Here is a 22,457-nt window from a genome sequence, read left to right as displayed (position 1 = left end):
TTGTAAACATTTAATATAAATTCTTCTGTTGATAGATATTTTAATAAAAAGACATCGATTGCATTTTGTTTGTTTAAAACCCAGTATCTGTCTTGACTACTCTCCAACATGCCGCCATTCATACCTATCAACTGTAAACCGTTTTCAGATCTTCTTTACTAAGTGACTGTAAATCAAATCCTTTTGCTTCGTTTTCTCCTAAAAATAAAGCAAAAGAGATAGTATAAAATCAGTAACACAATGGCATAATTGGCCAGGGGTCTCGGAGCTTATGGATGGACCAGAGGAAAAAACAGGCATTAAAATATGTCGAAAAAAGCTAAAAACTACGAAGCCTCCAGCGTTGGAGGGCCACTTGGGGTCCCTAAACCAGGGGCCTCACATCACAAAGACTATAAATAAAATTTATAAAATCAAAAGGTTGTAACAAAGCTGTTTTAATACTACCTTCCATATCTCTCAGCCTGGCAACCTTTGGTTTCATCCCATTTCGAAGTTCATCTATCCCTGCATCAAGTTGTTTTTGATCTGAATAAAAGAAAATGGTGATAAAAAATGTGTCAATGGGGGAGAATATCAAAGAAATGTTGAATTTGGCTTCAAGATAGTCTGGCAAGCTTTTGATTGTGGATGGCAGATGAACATATCTTTTACATTGCGATGCCCAAAATTGAGGGGTGATGATTCTTCTTCTACACTTGCTTATAATACAATAATCATACTGTGGAGATAATAAACTTAATGGTTTGAAATTGCAATGTCCAAAACTCAGGCTGTCTGGGGCAAAGTATCCCTTAGATCCGCCTATGGTCTCAAAGGGATATTGTGGAGATAATAAACGTAATGCTTACCCTCAATAAGTACTTGCTGTGTCGCTGCTACAGGCATTTTAAGAAACATATTACCAAAGCAAACCCATACATTCTTCTCTAAACAAAACAAGATAAAAAAGAGTGTAAATATATTTCTTTAGCATTTACTGACAAGTTTTGCATTCCAGGACCTCTTCTAGATATGTTGTTGCACTCCTTCTAGACCTACTAACACAAGTTGGAGAACATTTAGGAAAATTTAGAATAAATGTATTTATAAAATACATAACTTCAAATTTGACTTGTCTAAAGCTCTGTTTACACTATCAAACTAGTGGTAAAAAAAGTGTGGTGTGCCCAAATATGGTAGTGATATGACATCATCGTGTCCATATATGGGTACATCACTTTCTTTTGCCACATAATTTTGATAGTGTAGACAGCTTGAGCTTAAAGTGAAGTCATAATAATAATTTGCTACATTTCACTCGTCTCATTTCACTCGTCTCATTTCACTCGTCTCATTTCACTCGTCTCATTTCACTCGTCTCATTTCACTCGTCTCATTTCACTCGTCTCATTTCACTCGTCTCATTTCACTCGTCTCATTTCACTCGTCTCATTTCACTCGTCTCATTTCACTCGTCTCATTTCACTCGTCTCATTTCACTCGTCTCATTTCACTCGTCTCATTTCACTCGTCTCATTTCACTCGTCTCATTTCACTCGTCTCATTTCACTCGTCTCATTTCACTCGTCTCATTTCACTCGTCTCATTTCACTCGTCTCATTTCACTCATCTCATTTCACTCATCTCATTTCACTCATCTCTATTACCTTTCTTGGTTTTGCTGTTTTCAATTTTTATATTACTTAATGCTCTAATGGCTTCCCTGTTCTTGTTCCGTTTCTTGTCCAGCTCAACAACCTATATTTCAAAGAAGTCAACACTACATCATATTCAGTGGCGTAACAGCTATGAGCGCTCACTTGTTAAACCAAGATCCCCCCGCAACAAGACCCAAGAAAAAAACCCAGCATTGAAGAAGAGCCCCTTAGGTGCACTAAACCAGGAGAATGTTTACCCTCAATACATCATTGCCCATTGGGAATAGAACCAGCAATGATCCAGTAGCAGTTTCGGGGGATCATTTCTTATGCAAGATGCTCAATTTTAATACTTGTATTGCTTCGTCCTTCAGTTAGGATGTTAAGGTGGTCGACCTGAATTAAATACCCTCAATAATGTATTCCCCACTGGAGGATTTATGCCGTTGATTGCCTGATTACTTAATACCCCTGTCCATCATTAGCTTGGCTGTATGAACTGATGAATACCAGAGTAATATTATTATAATGCTGTACTACAATAATTTTTCCATATTTGTAATACTGTACAGTACATCATGCAACATCAATCTTTAGGAATAAGATCTAACTCCAAGTAAGACTACTCAGTCAGTGTACACAAGTACCTGGTGCTTATCGCTCAGTATATCTTCAGCCAATTCCTCCAACTCACTAAAATGTCTAATTACTGTCTGTGTATCGAATGCCATTTTTTGTTATAAAAATACCCCTTAATTTAATATGTTACCCCTCAAAATAAAACAATGACCACCTCTCATCATGGCGTGTGATCTATTAAAAAACCACAAACTTTGCGTTTGCCAACAGAGGGCGGCATAGCTATTTAAACGTGAGAGTGTGGTGGAGTCTCGCGCCATTTTACTACAAGGATCAGATTCCTTTATCGTCAAAGAAATTCATTTTTCCTCACAATTTTGCGCTGTGATTTAGTCGCAAAATGGCAGGGATCTCTGTAGATAAGGATGCGTTTTGTCGACGCATGACTTCGTTGTATCAGGCCTGGAAAGTAAGTCGTAAATTTGGTTCGAAAGTTTAAGCCTAAACATGTAGGCTTATTAATATGATGTATTTTGATTTCTTTGACTTTTTGTGGGTGCTTGGACTCGAGCGCGCGAGCTACCTGGACTTGTGTGACATGCGTGCTAGCTAGGTCGTTCTGTGTGTGCTGGATTTAAACAAAGTTCCATAACCCCTTTTCACTAAACTCGAAATTTCATATAATTTGTTTTTTTTTAATTGAAAATAAAAATATATTGGGTAAGCTATATAAAATGATGTTTCTTGCAAAATTATCAAATTATACATCATTCATGTCAAAGGTTATATTAGTTATATAAAAGTGAATGACCTGGCTCGAGGTCATTTATTCATGTTTAAATTTACATATTCAAATTAAGTTAAGTACAAAAAAACTATATTTTTTAATTTATATTTTTATAATGCATGATTTGTATTATATAAAATTATACAACATAAAAAATACTCAATTATGAATATTGGTTGACCTATTTGACTGGAAAAACTGGTGCGGAGGAACCAAATTTGACTGCCAAAACTGGCCCATCTGATAAAATCAGCTCTGCCAAATTCTTATTGATGGTATAGAACTTTTAATATTCTTAATCTTTTATGATCTTTAGAATGGTGATGGTGGAAATGGTCTGGGTAAAGCTGATGCACTTGTCACGGCTGTCGGCGTCGACGAGGAAACTGTGTATGCCAAATCAACAGCTTTACAGGTAATTCACACCAGTACAATCATTTAGTCAATTTCAATCAATTTGTTGATTAATTAAACAGGACCATTTTAATGCAGACTTATGTAATTCTATTCTTTTTCTTTAGACGTGGCTTTTTGGTTATGAGTTGACGGACACTGTAATGGTGTTATGCGAGAACAACATCTACTTCTTAGCAAGTAAAAAGAAAGTTGAGTTTCTGAAGCAGGTTGCGTCGGAGAAGGAGAACCAGGAGGGCGTACCGGCTATCACACTGTTCACACGAGATAAGAGTGACGGTAACAAAGCTAATTTTGCTAAGCTGATTGAAGCCATTAAAGATAGCAAAGAGGTAAGTTATAGTTTGAGGAAATGCGCTCCCTTCAGTTTCAAATGTTACACCAGATATTTTCAAGACCTTTGACCCTCAAATGTCTGTAAAATATTTCCTGTCACACAATTTGCAATTTTGAATGAAGTATACTTGGATAGAAATAATAATTTTCTCCAAGTATACTTAATTTTAAATTGGGTTCTCGTTCAGTCCTGTTTGAATAATACTGTATTAATAACTTTAAAATAACAGCTGGTGTATTGCCAATATTAAACCTATTACTCTTCACAGAAAAAGCATGACCAATTTTACTACTAATTAAGAAATATAATTCACCCATCTCTTAAGCATTATGCCATTGACATTGTTTCTTTCTCCTAATAAGGGCAAAACAATTGGTGTGTTTAGGAAGGACAACTTTCCCGGTGATTTCATGGATGGTTGGCGGAAAGCTCTGGCAGATTCTGAATTTGAGAAGGTAAGAAAAATTATTGTTAATTTGTAATAAAGAAGACAACTGCTACACACAGTTTGTTGTATTATGTTTACCCTATTATATTTGTTTAGGTTGACATCAGTTCTGCCGTTGCCAAGGTAATGGCTGTTAAAGAAGAGAAAGAAATAGACTTGATAAAGAAAGCTTGTCAGACAACGTGTGATGTGTTTAACAAACAATTTAAGGAAGAGTTAATGGAGGTTGTTGATGCTGATAAAGTGAGTACTTAATGTGGCAGGGATTTGTACTACACCTTTAGTATGTCAGCTTTAAGCTCTGTCTACACTATCAAGCTAGTTTGACAAAAAAAAGTTGGATGTGCCCAAATATAGTTGTGATATGACATCATGTCCATATATGGGCACATCACATTTCTTTGTCACATAAAGTGTGATAGTGTAGACAGCTTAAATCACCCAACCATCGCATAACCTTAACAAGAAAATGTACAATATATACAGAATCATATAGACGGACCTTCTTTTAAAGAGAGTGCGCACAGCTCTCCTCAAATTTTCAAGGAGCTTAATTTTGTACAAAAATGTCCCTTTAAATATGCACAGCTTTAAATTTACATGTCAACTTCCAGTGAAATCCATGTTAAAAATCTTTTTAGAAAATAAGACACAACAAAATGGCAGAAAACATTGAAGCATCGTTGGAGAACAAGAAGATTGTGGGTAATGTTGACTCCAATTTCTTGGACATGTGCTACCCCCCAATAATCCAGAGTGGAGGAATTTATAACCTCAAGTTTAGTGTTGTCAGGTAGTACAATTTATTAAAATAATTTATAAAAAAAAACTGTAGTAAACTTTGTTAACATATAATTGTGAGAACAATCACACTCTTTGTTGCTTAAAAAATGTTTGATAATCTGTGCTAACAAGGTTTGATAATCTGTGCTAACAAGGTTTGATAATCTGTGCTAACAAGGTTTTAGGAAAATTAAATACAGTAACAATAATGTAGTGAATGGGTGAAAGTAAAAAATAAAATTGTTTTTGTATAATAATAATATAAGTAGTTCTTTGATAGTAAACCAATAAAACTTACGTTGGCAAGACAGTTTCGTCTAGCTGTCAGCTTGACTTCTTCAGTTGCTATGATGCGTTATGGCGCCGATTGGTCTCCTTTCCAGCCACTAGATGATTTTGTTGTGTAGCCTAGGGGACCAGTCGTCGTCAGAAGCTGATCGTAAATGTGAGATAGTTGGTGCGCGCCTTCGTCTCTATTCATCTTTGTATTTTTATTTTGCTTTCTTATGCTGATGCTTTCTTTAATTTTACGTTTAAGCCAAACTTGTTCTTTGTGTAGTATCTCTATCTTATCCCAGTTAGGTATGTGGTTGTGTGTGGTCATATGGTCCGTGATTGCTGATTTATGTAAAATGGAGGACGAAACTTTCCGTGATGCACGCGTCTGCATGTTCTGTGTGTTTTCCTCAACATCTTTCTTGTGCTCTTTAATTCTGGTTTTGAGTGCCCTACCCGTTTCCCCAATGTACACCATCTCACAGTTGGTGCACCCCACTTTGTAGACGACACCACAGGAATCCTCTTTGCATGCTTTATCTTTCGGTCGGACGATTAAGTTTTTAATTTTGTTAGATGGTTTAAAGTATGTTCGTATGTTATATTTTTTAAATGTTCTCTTGATTTTCTCTGACAGGCCTTGAATATATGGGATGGATATCAACCCTCTTATATCTTCTGTTTCGGGTTGTTTGTCCGTTTTTTGTTTATCTAGGTTACGTTGTACCTTTCTAATCGTCCATGTAGGGTAGTTGCATTGTTTAAGTGAAGTATGTATCATCTCAGTTTCGTTCTGTTTGTCTGGATTATTTGTGATTATCGTGTTACATCTGTGTAGAAGTGTGCGGATAACGGATAACTTGTGTTGTAGAGGATGATGTGAGTTAAAGTCCAAGTATTGATTTGTGTGGGTGGCTTTCCTAAAAACTTTAGTGTTGATGTTGCCTTCCCCATCAACTAAAATTAGCATATCCAAGAATGGGATAGAGTTGTCTGTTAAGGACATTTCTTCGCAAGTGAAATTAATGTCATCATCGATTTTGTTTAAGTGTTGTAATAATGGTTGTGTCGCATCCTTGGGAATTATTGTTATAATGTCATCTACATACCTTTTCCACTTTTGTATATTTTGATTCTTTTTCTAGTGATCAAAACAAATTGCATTTTGGTACAATTATCTGTGCCCTGGGAGTGCGGTACAAGTCTTATTGTTCAAATGTTGTAAGGACAATGTTTGTTGACCCCTCAGATGAACAACAATCCAACTATAACTTCCTGTTGACCTTGGAAGAAGAGATTTTAAAAACTTTAGTTGATGGTGAGTAAAACTGATCAAGTCAACTCTGTTGAAAATTCACATTGTTTAAAAAAAATGATACTATATCATTTTTATTTGTAAGTGGAATTTGTTCATGTCAAAATTTAGTGATTTATAATCTAGGCTCGCGCTAACCGCTCGCCAATTCGCCAATGGCGACTGGAGTCTCCATTTGGCGAAAATAATTATTGCCTCGTTCGCCAAATTGGCGAAAATACATTTCCAAGCCTAGGCCTAGCCTGGTCGGCGTGACTTCTTATGGGAGCGAGAATTCGCCACACTTCGGTACTTTCTGACTCGGGTACACTTTTTACCACAACAGCATTTTATGTGACGACGTCACGATCGCCGTGTTCATTTTTTTAGTTCTGTTTAAACATGCGCAGAACGTGCCTCGATGACGTTTTAATGACACACAGTTAATGTGATTGGTTCGTGGCCGGTCGTCGTCGACGTGATGATGAGCGAATAAAAGGGGAAGTCCCTATTCTTCGACGTAGAAAATGAACTTCGAGAAGAAAATGTAAACAGAAACATGTGGACGAATACTTCCGTAAACGAGGCTGTTCTGTTATTTAAAAAGGGGAATTTTAAATTTAACAAAGTAATTACCTCAATAGTATAATGTTAACATGTTTAATTTATTTCCCTTTCGATTATTCTAACCGAAAGTTGCGCTTTAAATTGAATAGCTAAGAAACAACGTATACTACAACGGCAACCCTGGCCAAAGCGCGTTTCGGCCGCCTACATAGAATGGGTTACGGCCGCTGCATAGCAAATTCAAAGCTTCTTAAATTTCTGTGGTACATTTCTTCCTAACGTACTTGTTTTATATAATAGATTGATAAATATTCCACTTATTAAATAATTTAATAAATCGGTAAAATTGACGTTTCGAAGCAAGTATTCCATGATGAGAGGCGACATTTTTCGACATGCCTCGTGTGCGGCGAATACTAGTTCAGAAAATGGAACAGTCCACTGTGCGGGGGTTATCCAATCATTAATTAACGCGCTAATACCTAGGCGACGGTAATTTAGTAATAAGCGGAGAACTGAATCCCCCGTAAGGAAAATGGTAAACACTGATATTTATGGTAGGGATTATTTTTTTCAGTGGTTGGTCTTGTTGGCTTCTTCGCACCAGGTCCACGCAAAGTCAAATAAAACGATGTGGTTTATCAAACAGAAATATAAATTAGCTTTAATTCATTACTAAATTAGCCAGATTTTGATAATGAGAAAGGCTAAAAAATTGTTATCGTTAAAATTGACATATGAGGCGGATGTACATAATAATAATAACCGATTTACATATCAAAATAAAGAGTATTTAAAGCCTGATAACATGCAACAAAAATTACTCCACCACCTATTATGGACCTCGTGCGATCGGGTGCGAAAATGGGTAGGTGTTTTCCAAAGTTATTTTTAGCGCGCAGATTTCGGCTCGCCGGCTTTTGTACCTCATTTTTAATTCGTGTTTTCTATTAAAATATTTAATAAACATAGATTAAAAATATATAAAAATAATCCCTTAAACAAGATCTTTCCAGGCATATAATTTTTATTCTCATGGGTACATAAGAAATAGTATATTTTTAACTTCAAAGACACGTCACTTTTTGAAATTTCACGAACGTGTTAAAATCGCGGTAACGAAAATCAGCTTCATTGGGATAAATAATAATAATATAAATGTAAAAGAAGTAAAATAACAAACAAATACATGCATTATTTATTTAATAAACATTTTTGCGAATTTTTATGGTTTTTTAAATTTGGCTAAAGGATTTTCAATTTGGCTAATGTTTTTCAAAACCTTTCGCCATTTTGGCGAACGAAAATTTGACCTTAGCGCGAGCGTAGATAATGTATGGGTGAAATTGCCAAATCGGTAACGACAAGCTAAACAGACCAAGAAAAAGTAAATCTACCCAATTGAGAGACCGGTAGTAGAGCAGCGTTCTTTTACTTTTCATACCGTTGGACTCAACTGGTATATCCTGAAGCTATTTTAGTATGTCACTCACTTGTGTGATATGTTTTTTTTTTTTCAGGAACCAAGTTATCCTCTGTGTATGCCACTGCTGTGGATTATGTTAAAAAGAATAAACCAGAATTATTAAAAAACTTAACAAAGAACATTGGGTAATAAATTCAAACATGTTTTATTCATTTTAGTAGTAGAACTTTAACTCTGTAATTAACATGCTTGTCTTCCAATCACCAATATCTAATGCTGACCAGGGTTGTCACATATAACTTAACTACATTGCATCCTAAGCCTCCAATTAGAGCAGAGCACACATTATAGTTTTTCCATCCTGTAATTCGCGAGTTACTTGCTGTTGTTAATTTATTGTTCCTTTATTTTATTCAGTGTTTGGTACTCTACATTTCCGACCATGAGTTACAGGCTACTGACCCCACTATTCATTACCAATTATTGTATTGAAATGGTTGATAATTATTCATAAAAACATTTTTACTATTCTGGTTAGGTTTGTAATGGGTATTGAATTCCGTGAAGGTTCACTCGTACTGAACACCAAGACCGACCTGAAAGCAAGCAAAGGAATGGTATTCAACATTAACATTGGTTTCTCTAATTTGACAAGAAAAGAAGGAAAGGGTGACCAGGAAAAGAAGTATGCTTTGTTCATTGGAGACACTGTTTTGGTTAATGAGGTACATACTTTCTTCTAAAATAATTGTCAAAAGAAATTCAGTAGTTGATACAGTTTTTGTACTTTAACTTAAAGAAGTACCATTATTATTTTTATTTATTTTTTACAAATAAATGAAAAACTATTAACACTTTCACCGCCAAAGACGGAAATCTCCGTCTTTCGATGCCCAGCGCCAGACCGCCAAAGACGGAAATTTCCGTCTTTGGCTTTTTGTTGCACAATTTGTTAGATCAGGTATATATGGACCGCATGTAGAAATTTCAACATCCAAATCGATCTGGACCGCAAATATTTTGATATTTTATTAACCCCTAGTGCCATTGACCCAGCTGGTCTACATCGCGTCCTATCCGTAAACAACATAAAGTGCTTACTGCGGACGAAGCAATTGCAGAAATATTTGCCAACTCTGACTCTGAAAATGAGTATTTATTATCCCCAGATGATGAAGGTATATTTGTACCTAAATCTGGTTTATAAAATGTAATAAATAATTGGAGATAATTTAGCTAGCCTGGCCTAGGCTAGTTTGTAGAATAGGTTGAGAATCGTGACACTGACAGACGGTGCAGCCAGGCTATAAAAACCTCATTATCTCTGCTTTGTTCTCCGATTGAGCCTAAAGTGCTAAAAGTGAGCCAAGTTCTTTGTACAATTATGTGGTATTACAGTTTTATTTCAATAAAGTGTTTGGTACCATTGGAAAGTTTATTTCTATCTCATTATTTGAGTGTATATTGCATGTTATTCTGATTACAAACACCTTTACTATGAGCTTTGAAAAACAGGTAAATTTATCTAAAATGGCTGGCGGTGAGGGGTACTTCCTTTATTGAATGCCTGGCGGTGAAAGTGTTAAAAATAAAACCATTTTCATTAGAATTGTAACATTTATGTTTTTTTTTTAATTCAGAATCAACCAGCAACAGTTTTGACACAAATGAAAAAGAAGATAAAGCATGTTGGTATATTCTTGAAGGTGAGGTTTTTAAAAAGATTTAACATCATATCTGCATTTGTTGTAGGTTTATGGAGAGGTTACAGTGTCGGTCATTTGATACATATAATTAAGTTAATTACCTTTTAATCTAAAGAAACCTAGATTGTTGGTGGTACCAGAAAGAGTTAGCCCTAATTAAGGTCACTCCAATAATCAGTGTATTGCCTAAATGTATATGTAGTTTACTTACTTTATGCTGTTATTAACAATAATTAAAATGTTGTTTATAGGAAGATGATGATGAAGAAGAAGAGATTGAACAGCCTGACCAGCTTCTTGGTAGGGGCATGAGAAAAGCAGTCTTAGAAAGTAAACTTAGAGTAAGTATAGAGATTGCTTCTTGGTAGGGGCATGAGAAAAGCAGTCTTAGAAAGTAAACTTAGAGTAAGTACAGAGATTGTTTTCAGGTAATCATTCCCATAGTTTATAATATTTAGATATTATTTAATGATTTTGTATTAGAATCTAATTTGTTTGTTTATAGACGGACATATCCACTGAGGATAAACGCAAGTCACATCAGAAAGAATTAGCTACTCAGATGAACAACGAAGCCAAAGAAAGATTAGCCCAGGCCAAGTCTGACAAAACTAAAGTCAAGTAAGCCATCACTCATTTAAAATAAGAATATTGCTTTTGGTAAAATACAACGTACAACATTAAAACTATTGTCACGGTGACCAGTTTAAACAGTTACAATTTAAGTTTTGTTCTTAGCTAAAAAAAAATGCTTTTTTTGTTTTGTTTTTTAGAGCTAAAAAATCTAACATATCTTATAAAAATGTTGCTCAAATGCCGAAAGATCCAGACATCCACGCCTTGCGAATTGCAATTGATAAGAAGTATGAGACGGTTATATTACCAGTGTTTACCATCCCTACACCGTATCATATATCAACTATAAAGGTATGTACACTATTTTTGAGTATGAGGTATGTGTTATTAGTGACCGTCGTTGTGTTACTGGTTACCATTGTTGTGTCATTAGTGACCGTCGTGTTACTGGTGACCCGCATTGTGTTGCTGGTGAACATTGTCGTGTTGCTGGTGACCGTCGTTTTGTTACTGGTGACCGTCGTTTTGTTACTGGTGACCGTCGTTTTGTTACTGGTGACCGTCGTTTTGTTACTGGTGACCGTCGTTTTGTTACTGGTGACCGTCGTTTTGTTACTGGTGGCCGTTTTTGTTTTACTGGTGACCACTGTTGTGTTACTGGTGACCGTTGTGTTACTGGTGACCGTTGTGTTACTGGTGACCGTTGTGTTACTGGTGACCTTGTGTTACTGGTGACTGTTTTACTTGTCCTTTTATAACAGAACATTAGTCAGAGTGTTGAGGGAGACTACACATATTTGAGAATCAATTTCCATCATCCTGGCAGCTCAGTTGGTCGCCTAGATACAGTCACGTTTCCAAATCCAGACGCAATTTTTGTTAAAGAAGTGTAAGTATATTGAATTGTTTTCTTGCCACTCATGTAGGTAAATATTATATATACTTGGTATGCAATAAGAATTGTATAGCATTTCATGGTAAGCTATAGCAATTATATAGCATTTCTTGGTATGCTATCAGTTATATTGCATTTCTTGATATGCTATAGCAATTATTTATTTACTTGTAGTAATTTGTCATTCTCGTTTTTTTGTTTTCAGAACTTATCGTAGTTCAAACACAAAGGCACCTGGCGAGTCGTCTGCCCCTGCAGCGAACCTCAACACAGCATTTAGACTCATCAAAGATGTCCAGAAGAAATTCAAAACAAGGGAAGCAGAAATGAGGGAAAAAGAGGTAACCAAAAATGAAACCTTCTTTTCGTTTTACTCTGGTTTATAATTTAGATTTTTTAGTATAACATCTGAAATGATTGATTAAGTATGAATATATAAATAATAAAATTTGACTTGTATTGTGCATTGTCTAATTTAGGGAATTGTAAAACAAGACACTTTAATGATCAATCCGAACCGCGGAAATCCCAAGCTCAAAGACCTCTATATTAGACCAAACATCACCCACAAAAGAATCCAAGGAACCTTGGAGGCCCACACAAATGGTGAGTTATTTAGTTATTATTCTAAACATTTATGCATTACAAACTTAACAACTTTTAAAAAAACGTAATTTGTTTTGTATCTTGGTAAATGAATCTAAAACTCTATTTTTCAGGTTTCCGGTACACGTCTGTACGTGGCGATAAAGTAGACATTTTGTATAACAACATTCAGCATGCCATCTTTCAACCATGTGACAATGAAATGGTTATCTTATTGCATTTCCATCTTAAGGTGAATATTCTCTACAAGTTTCATTAAGCTCTGTCTACACTATCAAACTTTATGTGACAAAAAATGTGATGTGTCCATATATTTACATGATGATGTCATATCACTACTATATTTGGGTATATCACCACCATATTTGGGCACATCACACTAGTTTGATATTATAGACAGAGCTTTATTCATAGTTTGTTTATATTCTATTGTTTTTAGTCATAATTTATTCCCCTTTACTAGTCAATATAAATCTTTAATCTTTATTGTATTTGCATCTTTTTAGTGTAATTTTCTAAACTAAATATTTACTTCTGACAGAATGCCATATTGTTTGCCAACAAACGACATGTTGACATTCAGTTTTACACAGAAGTGGGAGAAATTACGACTGATTTGTTAAAACATCACAATATTCATGACAGGGATGACATCAGGTCAGAACAGGTGAGTTGGTTCTTTGGTAAAGTGCCCGACCTACTTATCCGTGTATCTAGGTTCAATTCTTGAATGTGTATAATTAGATTCTTGTTTCCTAACTTTAAAAAAAATCTTTAAACACTTATTTTCAGCATGAACGGGAGTTGCGACATAAACTCAAGTCAGCTTTTAAGAACTTTATAGAGAAGGTAGAAAACCTTTCAAAGGGTGAAATGGAATTTGAATCCCCATTCCGGGATTTAGGGTTCTTTGGTGTGCCCCACCGGAGTACCGTCCTCTTGCAGCCTACTAGTAGCTGTTTACTTTGTGTTATTGAGTGGGTATGTATTTTATATACTGCTTTATAATTTTCATATAAGATTCATACAAGTTTAATTTTGCTAAGATACTGTTTTGTTCTATCTGAATATTCATTCTTTCTTTCACCTTTTTTTTTTACAATCTCTGGTCCATACAAAATAACATAATAATTAATACACTTATAAATTAACAAAAATATATGAGAATATGACGAACTCTCATCTTAAGATGCTATTCCATCCGGAGAGCATCTTTGACATTGTCTACCAATACCGAAACTAATATATCTTCGCACTTGCATTAAGGCTACACATCGGACCATTTTGTTTATAAAATGTCATTAAAAAAAAGAGTTCTACATTTGTAAACATGAAGCTGGCGCTACAATTTTGAGGCCTTCTACTATTTTTTTCACAGCCGACATTTGTGATTACGTTGGAAGACGTAGAGTTGGTTCATTTTGAACGTGTCTCATTCCACATTAAGAACTTTGACATGGTGTTCATCTTCAAAGATTATTCAAGAAAAGTTGCCACAGTCAACTCTGTTCCTATGAATCTCCTTGACCAGGTTAAAGATTGGTTAAAGTAAGTTGAGCAGGTTAAAGATTGGTTAAAGTAAGTTGAGCAGGTTAATGATTGGTTAAAGTAAGTTGAGCAGGTTAAAGATTGATTAAAGTAAGTTGACCAGGTTAAAGATTGGTTAAAGTAAGTTTAACTAGTTTTATTTAAAAACTAGTTTTGCTTTTGGTTACTAGAGAAGATGGTTGTAGCATAACAACCGAAAAGTTGAGACATTCTTGACTTTAATTTATTTCTTTTTGGAAACATGTGGTGTACTGCAAACTACTGAACAGTTGTTATAAAGTGCTTTGATCATTGTAAAGGCGCTATATAAATGATATGTTACTTTCAACTAGTTTTGCGTGAGTAATACCCCTTTTCACATCTGCAAAATGTAACAAGTTGTAACCAGGTTTGAATAGTGTGAACACAATTTTGATAAGAGACTGTGTTTGTTCCGGGATTTTCTGAGTTTTTACTGCGCATTTGTGTATTGCACTGGTATTTTACTGACCAATCATAGAAATCAAATATCGCGCAACCATGCTTTCCTTCCGAGATTTCTCGTGTTCGCGTATGAAAACGTGTAAGTAAAAGTGTAATAAATTGGGAGATCAAACCTTGTTACAAGGTAAACACACTGTTATACTGTAAAATGTTACTGTTTTTAAACTCGCATTTTGCTTTCTTCTTTCAGCTCATGTGATATCAAGTATACAGAGGGCGTGCAATCTCTCAATTGGACCAAGATTATGCGGACTATCATCGATGACCCTGAGGGATTTTTTGAGAATGGTGGCTGGACTTTCCTTGACCCTGAGAGTTCTGTAAGTGTCCAGATGTCCTCGCTTTTTCTGCTTTTATGTAACTGTCTTTATATAAGTGATATCATTGTTTTTTGTTGGGTTTTTTGGTGAAAATGAATAACTTATTTCTTTATTCCATGTTTGGTTATTCATCCATTTTGGAGACAATACATCTTTGAGTTTTTGATATTGTTTTTAAATTAGGGAGATGAAGATGATTCAGATGAAGAAGGAGAAGATAGTTATATGCCGACAGATGTAGAAGACAACAGTGAAGAAACAACTGATAGCGAGTTTGATGAAGAATCTGCTGAGAGTGAATTTGAAGAGAGCGATGAATCAGGTATAAAGCTCTGTCTACACTATCAAACTTTATGTGACAAAAAAATGTGATGTGCCCATATATGAACATGATGTCATATCACTACCATATTTGACCATATCACTACCATATTTGGGCAGAAGCTTAAGATTGACTGCTCATTCATGTCACCTATATCTTATTGCACACTAGTATATCAATTTGGTTGGAAACAGCTTTTTGATTTAACATACCATTTGAATAAAAAAGTAACAGATTCAATGATCACAAAAGGATCAAAAGAATCGAATATGCCAAGTGTAATGTTAAAAAGTTTCTTATAGCACTGCTAAAGTACTTAATTTGTCATTGATTTTGTTACAAGGCCATGTTGTTTCATTTGACTGGTCTTTATTGTGATTAAAGATGAGTACATCAACATGGCCGACATCAACACTCCAGTCGTCTGGTTTCTCTTCAGCCTAACCTGATTAGAAACTTCATACTGCAGTAACAATTGCTTATTTTAAACAAATATTTGCACAATATAGGGATGTAGCTAGAGAAGGTTTATGGCTCCGTTTTGGTAGAGCTCATACGTCCCCAATATCATTTATAATATGCCACCTGTATACTAAGCACTATGCAAATTGTCATTGATAATTTATATTTGGTTTTTTTAAGGTGAAGAAGAATTGTCCAGTGGTGAAGAGAGCGGGAAGGATTGGGATGAATTGGAGAAAATAGCCGCACATGGTGAGAAGAGTACAATACAAAATTATAATACTATTAAAAAACCACTACCTTTAGTGTGTGTACTATAGATTTAAAAAAAATTAAAATGTTTTAATGAAAGAAGACTGTAATGTACACAAAGAATTAAACTGTGCATGCATATAGATACACTATTCGGCTACGTAACTCCGTTCTTGAATGCTGTGTGAAGTCTACTATTCGTTTTATATAGTGAGCTTTCATGTCGGGGCAGTAGATGGATAGAGGCTGCAGTGTGTATAAATCTAGTATACACCTTTTTTTTTATCTGGATTGTATTTTGTAAATTTAACGTTATTCTTTGCGATATCGATTAAGTTAATTTGTGTATTATTACTGTAGATGATAAACAAAAACGAGAACAAGATGAGGAGGAACAGACACTAAGTCGTAAAAGGAAACAGAAAAGTCAAGGAGGATCGTCAAAAAAGAGGAAACGATAGTAAGAACATGAATAAGAGCAACTGCTTTCAGGGATTCAGTAAACATACACTCATTGTCAATACAGACTTAATTATGTTCCTGGGACAGTTGGGTTTATAGGTTAAAAACTAAACCGGATCGGGGAAACTCTAAACCGGACCGGGCACACTCTTATGAAAATATGAAACACAAATTATGAATTCATAGATTAATTTGATTTAATCGTCTTATTGGTCAGTGTTGGTCTTTGGAATGGTTTTAATTGGAAAGAGACTTGTAAATATTTAGTCAATGTCCAATATATTTGAATATTCAACTCTGTTTTTCTATTAAACAGTTAGATTGTGGATCTGTGTAACATTTTGTATGATAAATTAAAAAATCTCTGAAAATATTTTGCAGCAACAGTTCATTGAAGTATAGTTCAAACACATAATTTCTAAACATGTAAAATGTTATTATTTTTATATTTGCTGTAACACCTAAATTTTCAAATTATATATTCTTTGGAAAGCAAAATTTGTTTTTCTCTGAAATGTTTGGGGTTTTGTATGATTTTTGCTAGTAAATGTGGGACAATACTGAATGAATAAAAAGTCTGGATTAATTTTTTGGTTAAAAAAAATAAATTTAATATTGCAGTTTATGTGTTGTATATTGCCTTATAAGGGAAACTGTATTATAATGAGTGGACAGTATTGATACTATGACATTCAGTTGTAACAAATTTGTGAACTATATTCAGATATTTTTTTTGCTTTGAAAAAAATACTTTTGAAATGTGAGTGGTCTTATCTCTCGCTTTGTAATAAAACTTAAAATTTGTAAATAAGGTAAGCGTGTCTGTCATTGGTCCTCTTGTTGATGGTAATAGAGTTTTTGATTTGCGGCAACAATCAATGTGATGTCGATGTGAGGAGCAATATCTGGACATGCACACAATGAACTAACATGACGTAGTAGCTTGATCGCAAGCTCTTATCCCAGTAGGATGTAAGCATTGTGTAAGTTGCGAAAAATTGCTTTTAATATTAGTTCCACAAATTCCAAGTGGAATCTGATAATTAGAAGATGTTGCTGTATTTATATCTTTGTACTCATTAAACAATACTAAAGTATCACAAAATACACTTTTAATCTCAAAATGTTTATTTTCCCACCAAATTCACTAACAACATTGTATTGGAATTTTACTGACCACTAAGCAGCTTGAAAAGTATAATATTTTTGGCACAAATACTGCCGCAAACTTGCTGATTATTGCATAGTTATAGAAATTGAGGATGACCAAGTACTCAAACACAAACTTTTGTGAGCAAGGGTCTCCATGGTGGTCTTTTATTACAAATGTATACACGTTAAGGTAACTATAGCGAGGCAAACTGCCTTAAAATGTAAATGTGACATGTTTCGAGAAACTATTCTCATCATCAGAACAGTAAACAACGCCTAGAGTGCTTATATACCAATAGGACATATGTATGTAAGTGAATAAGTAATTAGCATAATAAAACAAGAAGGAATGTAGGCAACAGCCAATCATATGGCAAGTGTGACGCCTAAGTTATAGATTTGTTTGTTCAAGGCTTCCTTGACCTTAAGTTTGAAAGCGGAATCTGCAGAATCCAGAAGCATTCCGCCTTAGCGAGGACCTTACACCGTTCTGAATCCTGCAGATGTTGAAAAATGTGAGAAGCCTTGTCCCTGAAATGTTCAGGTACACATATTCCACTACTTCATTTCACTTCTTTCATGGTCAGTAAATCAATTATTTCGCTGGACACACCTGTGTCTAGGCCCTCTCTTGTATACCTTTCAAATAATGTTTTTACAACTGGTGTTCATGTTGCTTGTGTCATTTAACTATCTTTTTATCATCAACTATATCACTATCTTCATTACTTATTTTAGCCTCTTTTTCATTTGATTTCCTATTTTTAGATAAATATTTCTTGATTTTAGAAGAGAAGAAGTTTTTCATTTTTTCTTTTAAACCAACATTGGTTGAATCATCGCGGACGATTTGCCGCGTTGTTAGATTGTGCATTGAACCAAAAGCTATTGCGACCACGGTACACGTGAGACAGATAACGTTGTAAGGCATACTGAAGTCTGGTAATGGCAATTGGACCAATAAGCCTTCGGTGTAAATGCGCAGAAAGAATTCCGATTCTCGTGGATTTCTTATACTGAAATGTAAACAAACAATTTTTTTTTTTTATTTGGTTGCATAAATTGACAAAAACAAATACATCCATCATTAATCCACAGCAACACAAAAATGATTTAGAAACCTGATCATATTGTATATGAAAGGCAAAGTAGACTGCTTTTGAAATTCATGCATCATTTACCTTGGTGTTAGCAGTGCTGTATGATGTTCAGGAGAGGTGATGTTGTCCGCTGACATCAACATAGTACTTATGATAGCAGAACTAGTAATATAAACAAGACACAGTAGTATTAAATGGATCGTAGGGAAGGCTGGGAATATACTATTAACATTAAAATAGTAAGTAGATTTAAAATACTGTATTAATGTTTAGGGAATAGCACAATAGCCTTAGCAATAGAACACATTTTATAGAAATCATTCAAATAATTTAAGTGCAACATAAAGAGTATATTATTAAACAACACAGGATTGTACATAAAAATCATATAGGATTTGTAATTTAATAATTTCAGAAATCTATTGTTGACTTAATTATGGTATAATATATTTCAATGTCAGCCAGAGAGTACATACAGTACCTGGTGTAGAAGCCTATGTTGGCATCGGGAGGATGTTCTGTCCATTTCAGAAACGCTTTATCAAATTGCATACTGATAGTAGTGGTAGAGCGGGGTGGTAACGTCAGCTGAATTTCAAGTTCGTACGGTTTGGTTCGATCCTTTCCAGAAGTATACAAAAGCTTTTCTGAAAATTTAATATACAATGTTATTATTATTATTTATTATTCATACTTCATTTATAATAAATAAAAATAATAATAATAAAAATAATGCCCCTTCACTATGATAAACAAACTTCCTAGCAACCAATAGCATTCGTACCTGTTTTAATAGTCTTCACAGAGTTTGTGATCTTCAGAGTGTGTAGATAGAGGCGCATATACCAGGGGATGATGTCAAGATAGATGACCCTGACCGACTTGGTAGGGTGATTGTTGTGCAGTACACTGGAAAATCCCCCTTTCTCTTGACCATAGCCTGTTAGGTATTTCTGTCCATACACCGTGGGTGGAACAGGTTGTACTAAAACAAAAATTTAGATGTGAAATAAGTGTAGATTTCAAGTTAATTCTGTCGCCAATCAGAATAATTTTAATTTAAAATTCACTTAATATAGTTTTCATACCTTTTTTGTTATTGTTTAGAATTTTTAATTCTATATTGAATTTTGCGTTTTGTTTGTGGAGATCGTACATGGCGTATTTCCGTGAATCGCCGCCTCGAGTCGTAAATATGACTTCAGTTGGATCAGGAGAAATTTTTAGAAGATTTGAGCTCTGAAAAAGTATTTACAACATATTTTTCATTTAAAATTTAAAAGCTCAAAATCTAAAAAAAAATGTTCTTGTTTTATAAACTCATCAAAACATACTGCGAACTACACAAAGTATATTTGTGTACTTTTATAAATTAAGTTGATTTCTTACAGAATTCATGCTAACATCGACGAATGCTACACTTGTGGCCGCTAGAGGGCAGCCTCCTTGAATGGTTTTCCCAAACAACGTCTTGAATGACCAGCCTGGGGACTTCTGCTGTTTACTGAGAGTTGGATCTATTACAACAGCTAATGACTGGCTTAGCTCAACTGATGACTGTGAGCATGTTTTGTTACGACACACAGGACGGATGTGTATAGCCAGTGAATGGTAGTTGGCGTTGTACAGCTGGGTAGCGTGGAAAAGAGCCCCTAAACCAGCCTAAAAGATTGAATATATGTTGTTAGTAACAATCAGTAATAGTAAATGGAAGCATATAATCTACAGATAAAGAACTGCTAGGTTTAACTTCGACCATGGAAAAGGAGTCTCAATATTGTTTATCATTTTATTTATTAAAGTTACGCACTATTCACAATATTTAGAGCCTTTCATTTATCTATTGTTCAAGAAAATACAGTAATATATACAACAATTAAACATAATTTCCATCATCTAATCGCAACTCTCAAATGAACTAGACTATTCTCCTGGATCATACCATTGAGTTGCAGGGGAGTAACTTCTTCCACGGTGTCAAGTTTTCAGTGCATACATTTTCTCGAGGCAATGAAGCATAACGTAGTAATCTTGAATCACTGGGATATCCCTCTATGAATAAAAACCAGAGAAAAATAAACATTTAAGAAACTCATATTTTGAATCATAGTTTTCAATAGTAACACCAATTTAAAGTTTTCTCCGGTGATATTCTCCTCATTGCCGATTGATTGAGAGGTCTCTCCAATGAAATACCAGGCATCAAGTAAGTAAGTACTTACCAGGAACAATTCCTTCTGGTTTAAATGACAACTGTGGCTGAACACTATTTCTTGCATCGATCACATTGAGGGAGGCACAGAATTGTCCTGATAAGGCATTCACTAATCCAGACCAAACCTCATCAATGCTGGTAACAAAAAAAGGGTTTTGGTTCATATGATACACTGTTGAATGGTATGGATAAACACTGTTTATAATATTATAGTGGTTGAATGTACTCTTCTCTGAAATATTTGCTTTTTTTTATTATTTGTTTGTTGTCTGTGCATGTAAAATAAAATGTTTATATTGTGTACTTTCCTTGTGTACTCTTTAAGAGCAAATTTTGAATAAATACACTGATAGGCATAAACTGTAGTTTATTTATTTTGAATAGTTCACCAGAACGGAGGCACTTCCAAAACAATGTGGTGCAATCAAACAAAAACTTTTTATATTTTTACTTGCTTGAATGTTTCAAATTGCTTGAATGTTATTCAAAAAATAAATGTATTATATTGAAATCATTATCATACTTCCTTGTGGACTTTTTAAACCACACCCATATTTCAGCCCCAGGAGGGGCGGCTGTTGCTGGGTAACCCCATGCATTAGTACGCCAGAGACTTTGTGTCAGCGACAGGTGTAGTTCCTGTACCGAGTATTTGTTTATTATTTGTCCAAGTGTTTTCGGGAAAAGGTTGTAGTGTTCCACTGTAAAAAAAAACCAATTTTTTAAAATAATAAATTCATTAAAATTTTAAAAAATTGTTTAATTAAAAAACAAAAGTAAACAATTTAGGCTAAGTAGGATATTTTTATTATTTATCTAGTTTTACTACCTTTATTTTCAGTTTTATTTATTTAACATTTTTAAATACTACTAACAAAAATCCTAGTGATCACTTCCTGTTGTACAATATTCTCTCAAACCAGGGTGATATTATTCTTTCTCCCTACACATTCCGAATCATCATGCTCTATCAGCTGATAGACTAGCCTAGCAAACTTACGCTTCTCTCCTCTCAGTATATCAACGTCCCATTTAGTTGTGAATTGAAAATGTGAATATACATGACCAGACGGTAATGGTTTTATAAGTAACTCTTCATTAAAGACATCCGAAATTGATGAACACAAGCTAATCAACAAAAATAAATAGAAAACATTTATTTTGATCCACAAACTTTCCCCCGCCATACTGTTTATTATGGTGGCGCTATACATAAACTGCGCAGTAGCTTCGGAGCACATGGACTAAATGGCGAGAATATTTGATTTTCTTTGTTCAGAAGACTAATTTTCTCTCCAAGTTTTTCGTTTTATTTGAAGGAAGTTTTATTGACATGCAGTAACACTTGGTTTTTGGATGTAAGTCATATAACTTTCACACAGGTGTTTGTAAATTATCATCGATGCTAAGTAGTTTTGACACAATAAACTAACCGGTCTTCCCTGAGCTTGCCAATTTTTTTTAAAGGGACGAACCAATTACCAGGCTTGTGGAAGCAGCTGAGAGGGATTTGTTGTGTGTTTTGCGGTGAGTGTCTCGTGTGTGTTTGGCGGTGATGGCCAAGTTATTGGCTAACGTTCAAGTTAGTGGTAAATGGGGAATAAACCAACGGAATCCCTATGAATGAAAGATATTTTTACATGCATATTACACCAAACTATTTCCGTTTTTGATTGTTTGTACGTATTTTGTTATTTTGATCCGATTTTAATCATTTAATTTTGTTTACCAACAGATAAGTTCACAAGTTCAAAGATCGTCTGCCGGGATTCACCCCCTCACACTGTTTTTGTACTGTTCTTTTATT

The 22,457-nt window shown here is 34.6% G+C and overlaps 4 protein-coding genes across 4 annotated transcripts in view; 2 read left to right on the top strand and 2 right to left on the bottom strand.

The window, feature by feature from the left end:
* Positions 1–29: 29 nt before the first annotated feature.
* On the bottom strand, positions 30–2,444 carry LOC140057392 (p53 and DNA damage-regulated protein 1-like). Its single transcript, XM_072103035.1, has 5 exons — positions 2,288–2,444; positions 1,650–1,740; positions 852–929; positions 448–528; positions 30–198 (listed from the first exon to the last, which is right to left on the bottom strand). Exons 1-5 carry the CDS (start codon positions 2,369–2,371, stop codon positions 128–130), a joined length of 405 nt encoding a protein of 134 aa, XP_071959136.1. The 5' UTR covers positions 2,372–2,444; the 3' UTR covers positions 30–127.
* Positions 2,445–2,522: 78 nt separating this feature from the next.
* LOC140057390 (FACT complex subunit SPT16-like) lies at positions 2,523–16,509 on the top strand. Its single transcript, XM_072103030.1, has 24 exons — positions 2,523–2,688; positions 3,323–3,421; positions 3,528–3,752; positions 4,120–4,212; positions 4,302–4,448; positions 4,847–4,998; positions 6,410–6,582; positions 8,646–8,736; positions 9,090–9,276; positions 10,192–10,257; positions 10,509–10,598; positions 10,763–10,878; positions 11,031–11,184; positions 11,595–11,722; positions 11,934–12,069; positions 12,208–12,334; positions 12,448–12,566; positions 12,876–13,001; positions 13,127–13,315; positions 13,713–13,882; positions 14,556–14,685; positions 14,869–15,007; positions 15,650–15,721; positions 16,082–16,509. The coding sequence occupies exons 1-24, from the start codon at positions 2,620–2,622 to the stop codon at positions 16,180–16,182; spliced, it is 3,099 nt and encodes a 1,032-aa protein (XP_071959131.1). The 5' UTR covers positions 2,523–2,619; the 3' UTR covers positions 16,183–16,509.
* Positions 16,510–17,183: 674 nt separating this feature from the next.
* On the bottom strand, positions 17,184–21,837 carry LOC140057749 (GPI transamidase component PIG-T-like). Its single transcript, XM_072103471.1, has 10 exons — positions 21,651–21,837; positions 21,174–21,351; positions 20,658–20,785; positions 20,378–20,487; positions 19,825–20,097; positions 19,524–19,674; positions 19,220–19,420; positions 18,917–19,082; positions 18,517–18,597; positions 17,184–18,351 (listed from the first exon to the last, which is right to left on the bottom strand). Exons 1-10 carry the CDS (start codon positions 21,835–21,837, stop codon positions 18,018–18,020), a joined length of 1,809 nt encoding a protein of 602 aa, XP_071959572.1. The 3' UTR covers positions 17,184–18,017.
* A 53-nt stretch (positions 21,838–21,890) lies between these two features.
* The window catches only part of LOC140056581 (protein Jumonji-like), a 28,594-nt gene continuing 28,027 nt past the window's right edge, over positions 21,891–22,457 (top strand). The window contains exon 1 of the mRNA XM_072102005.1: positions 21,891–22,008. The gene's annotated coding sequence lies outside the window, so the exon portion shown is untranslated. The remainder of the gene's footprint in view (positions 22,009–22,457) is intronic.

This window comes from Antedon mediterranea, chromosome 8 (genome assembly GCF_964355755.1).
Source record: "Antedon mediterranea chromosome 8, ecAntMedi1.1, whole genome shotgun sequence".
Lineage (NCBI taxonomy): Eukaryota > Metazoa > Echinodermata > Crinoidea > Comatulida > Antedonidae > Antedon > Antedon mediterranea.
The sequence above is the reverse complement of the archived record's forward strand: the minus strand, read 5'-3'. Positions and strand labels throughout refer to the sequence as shown.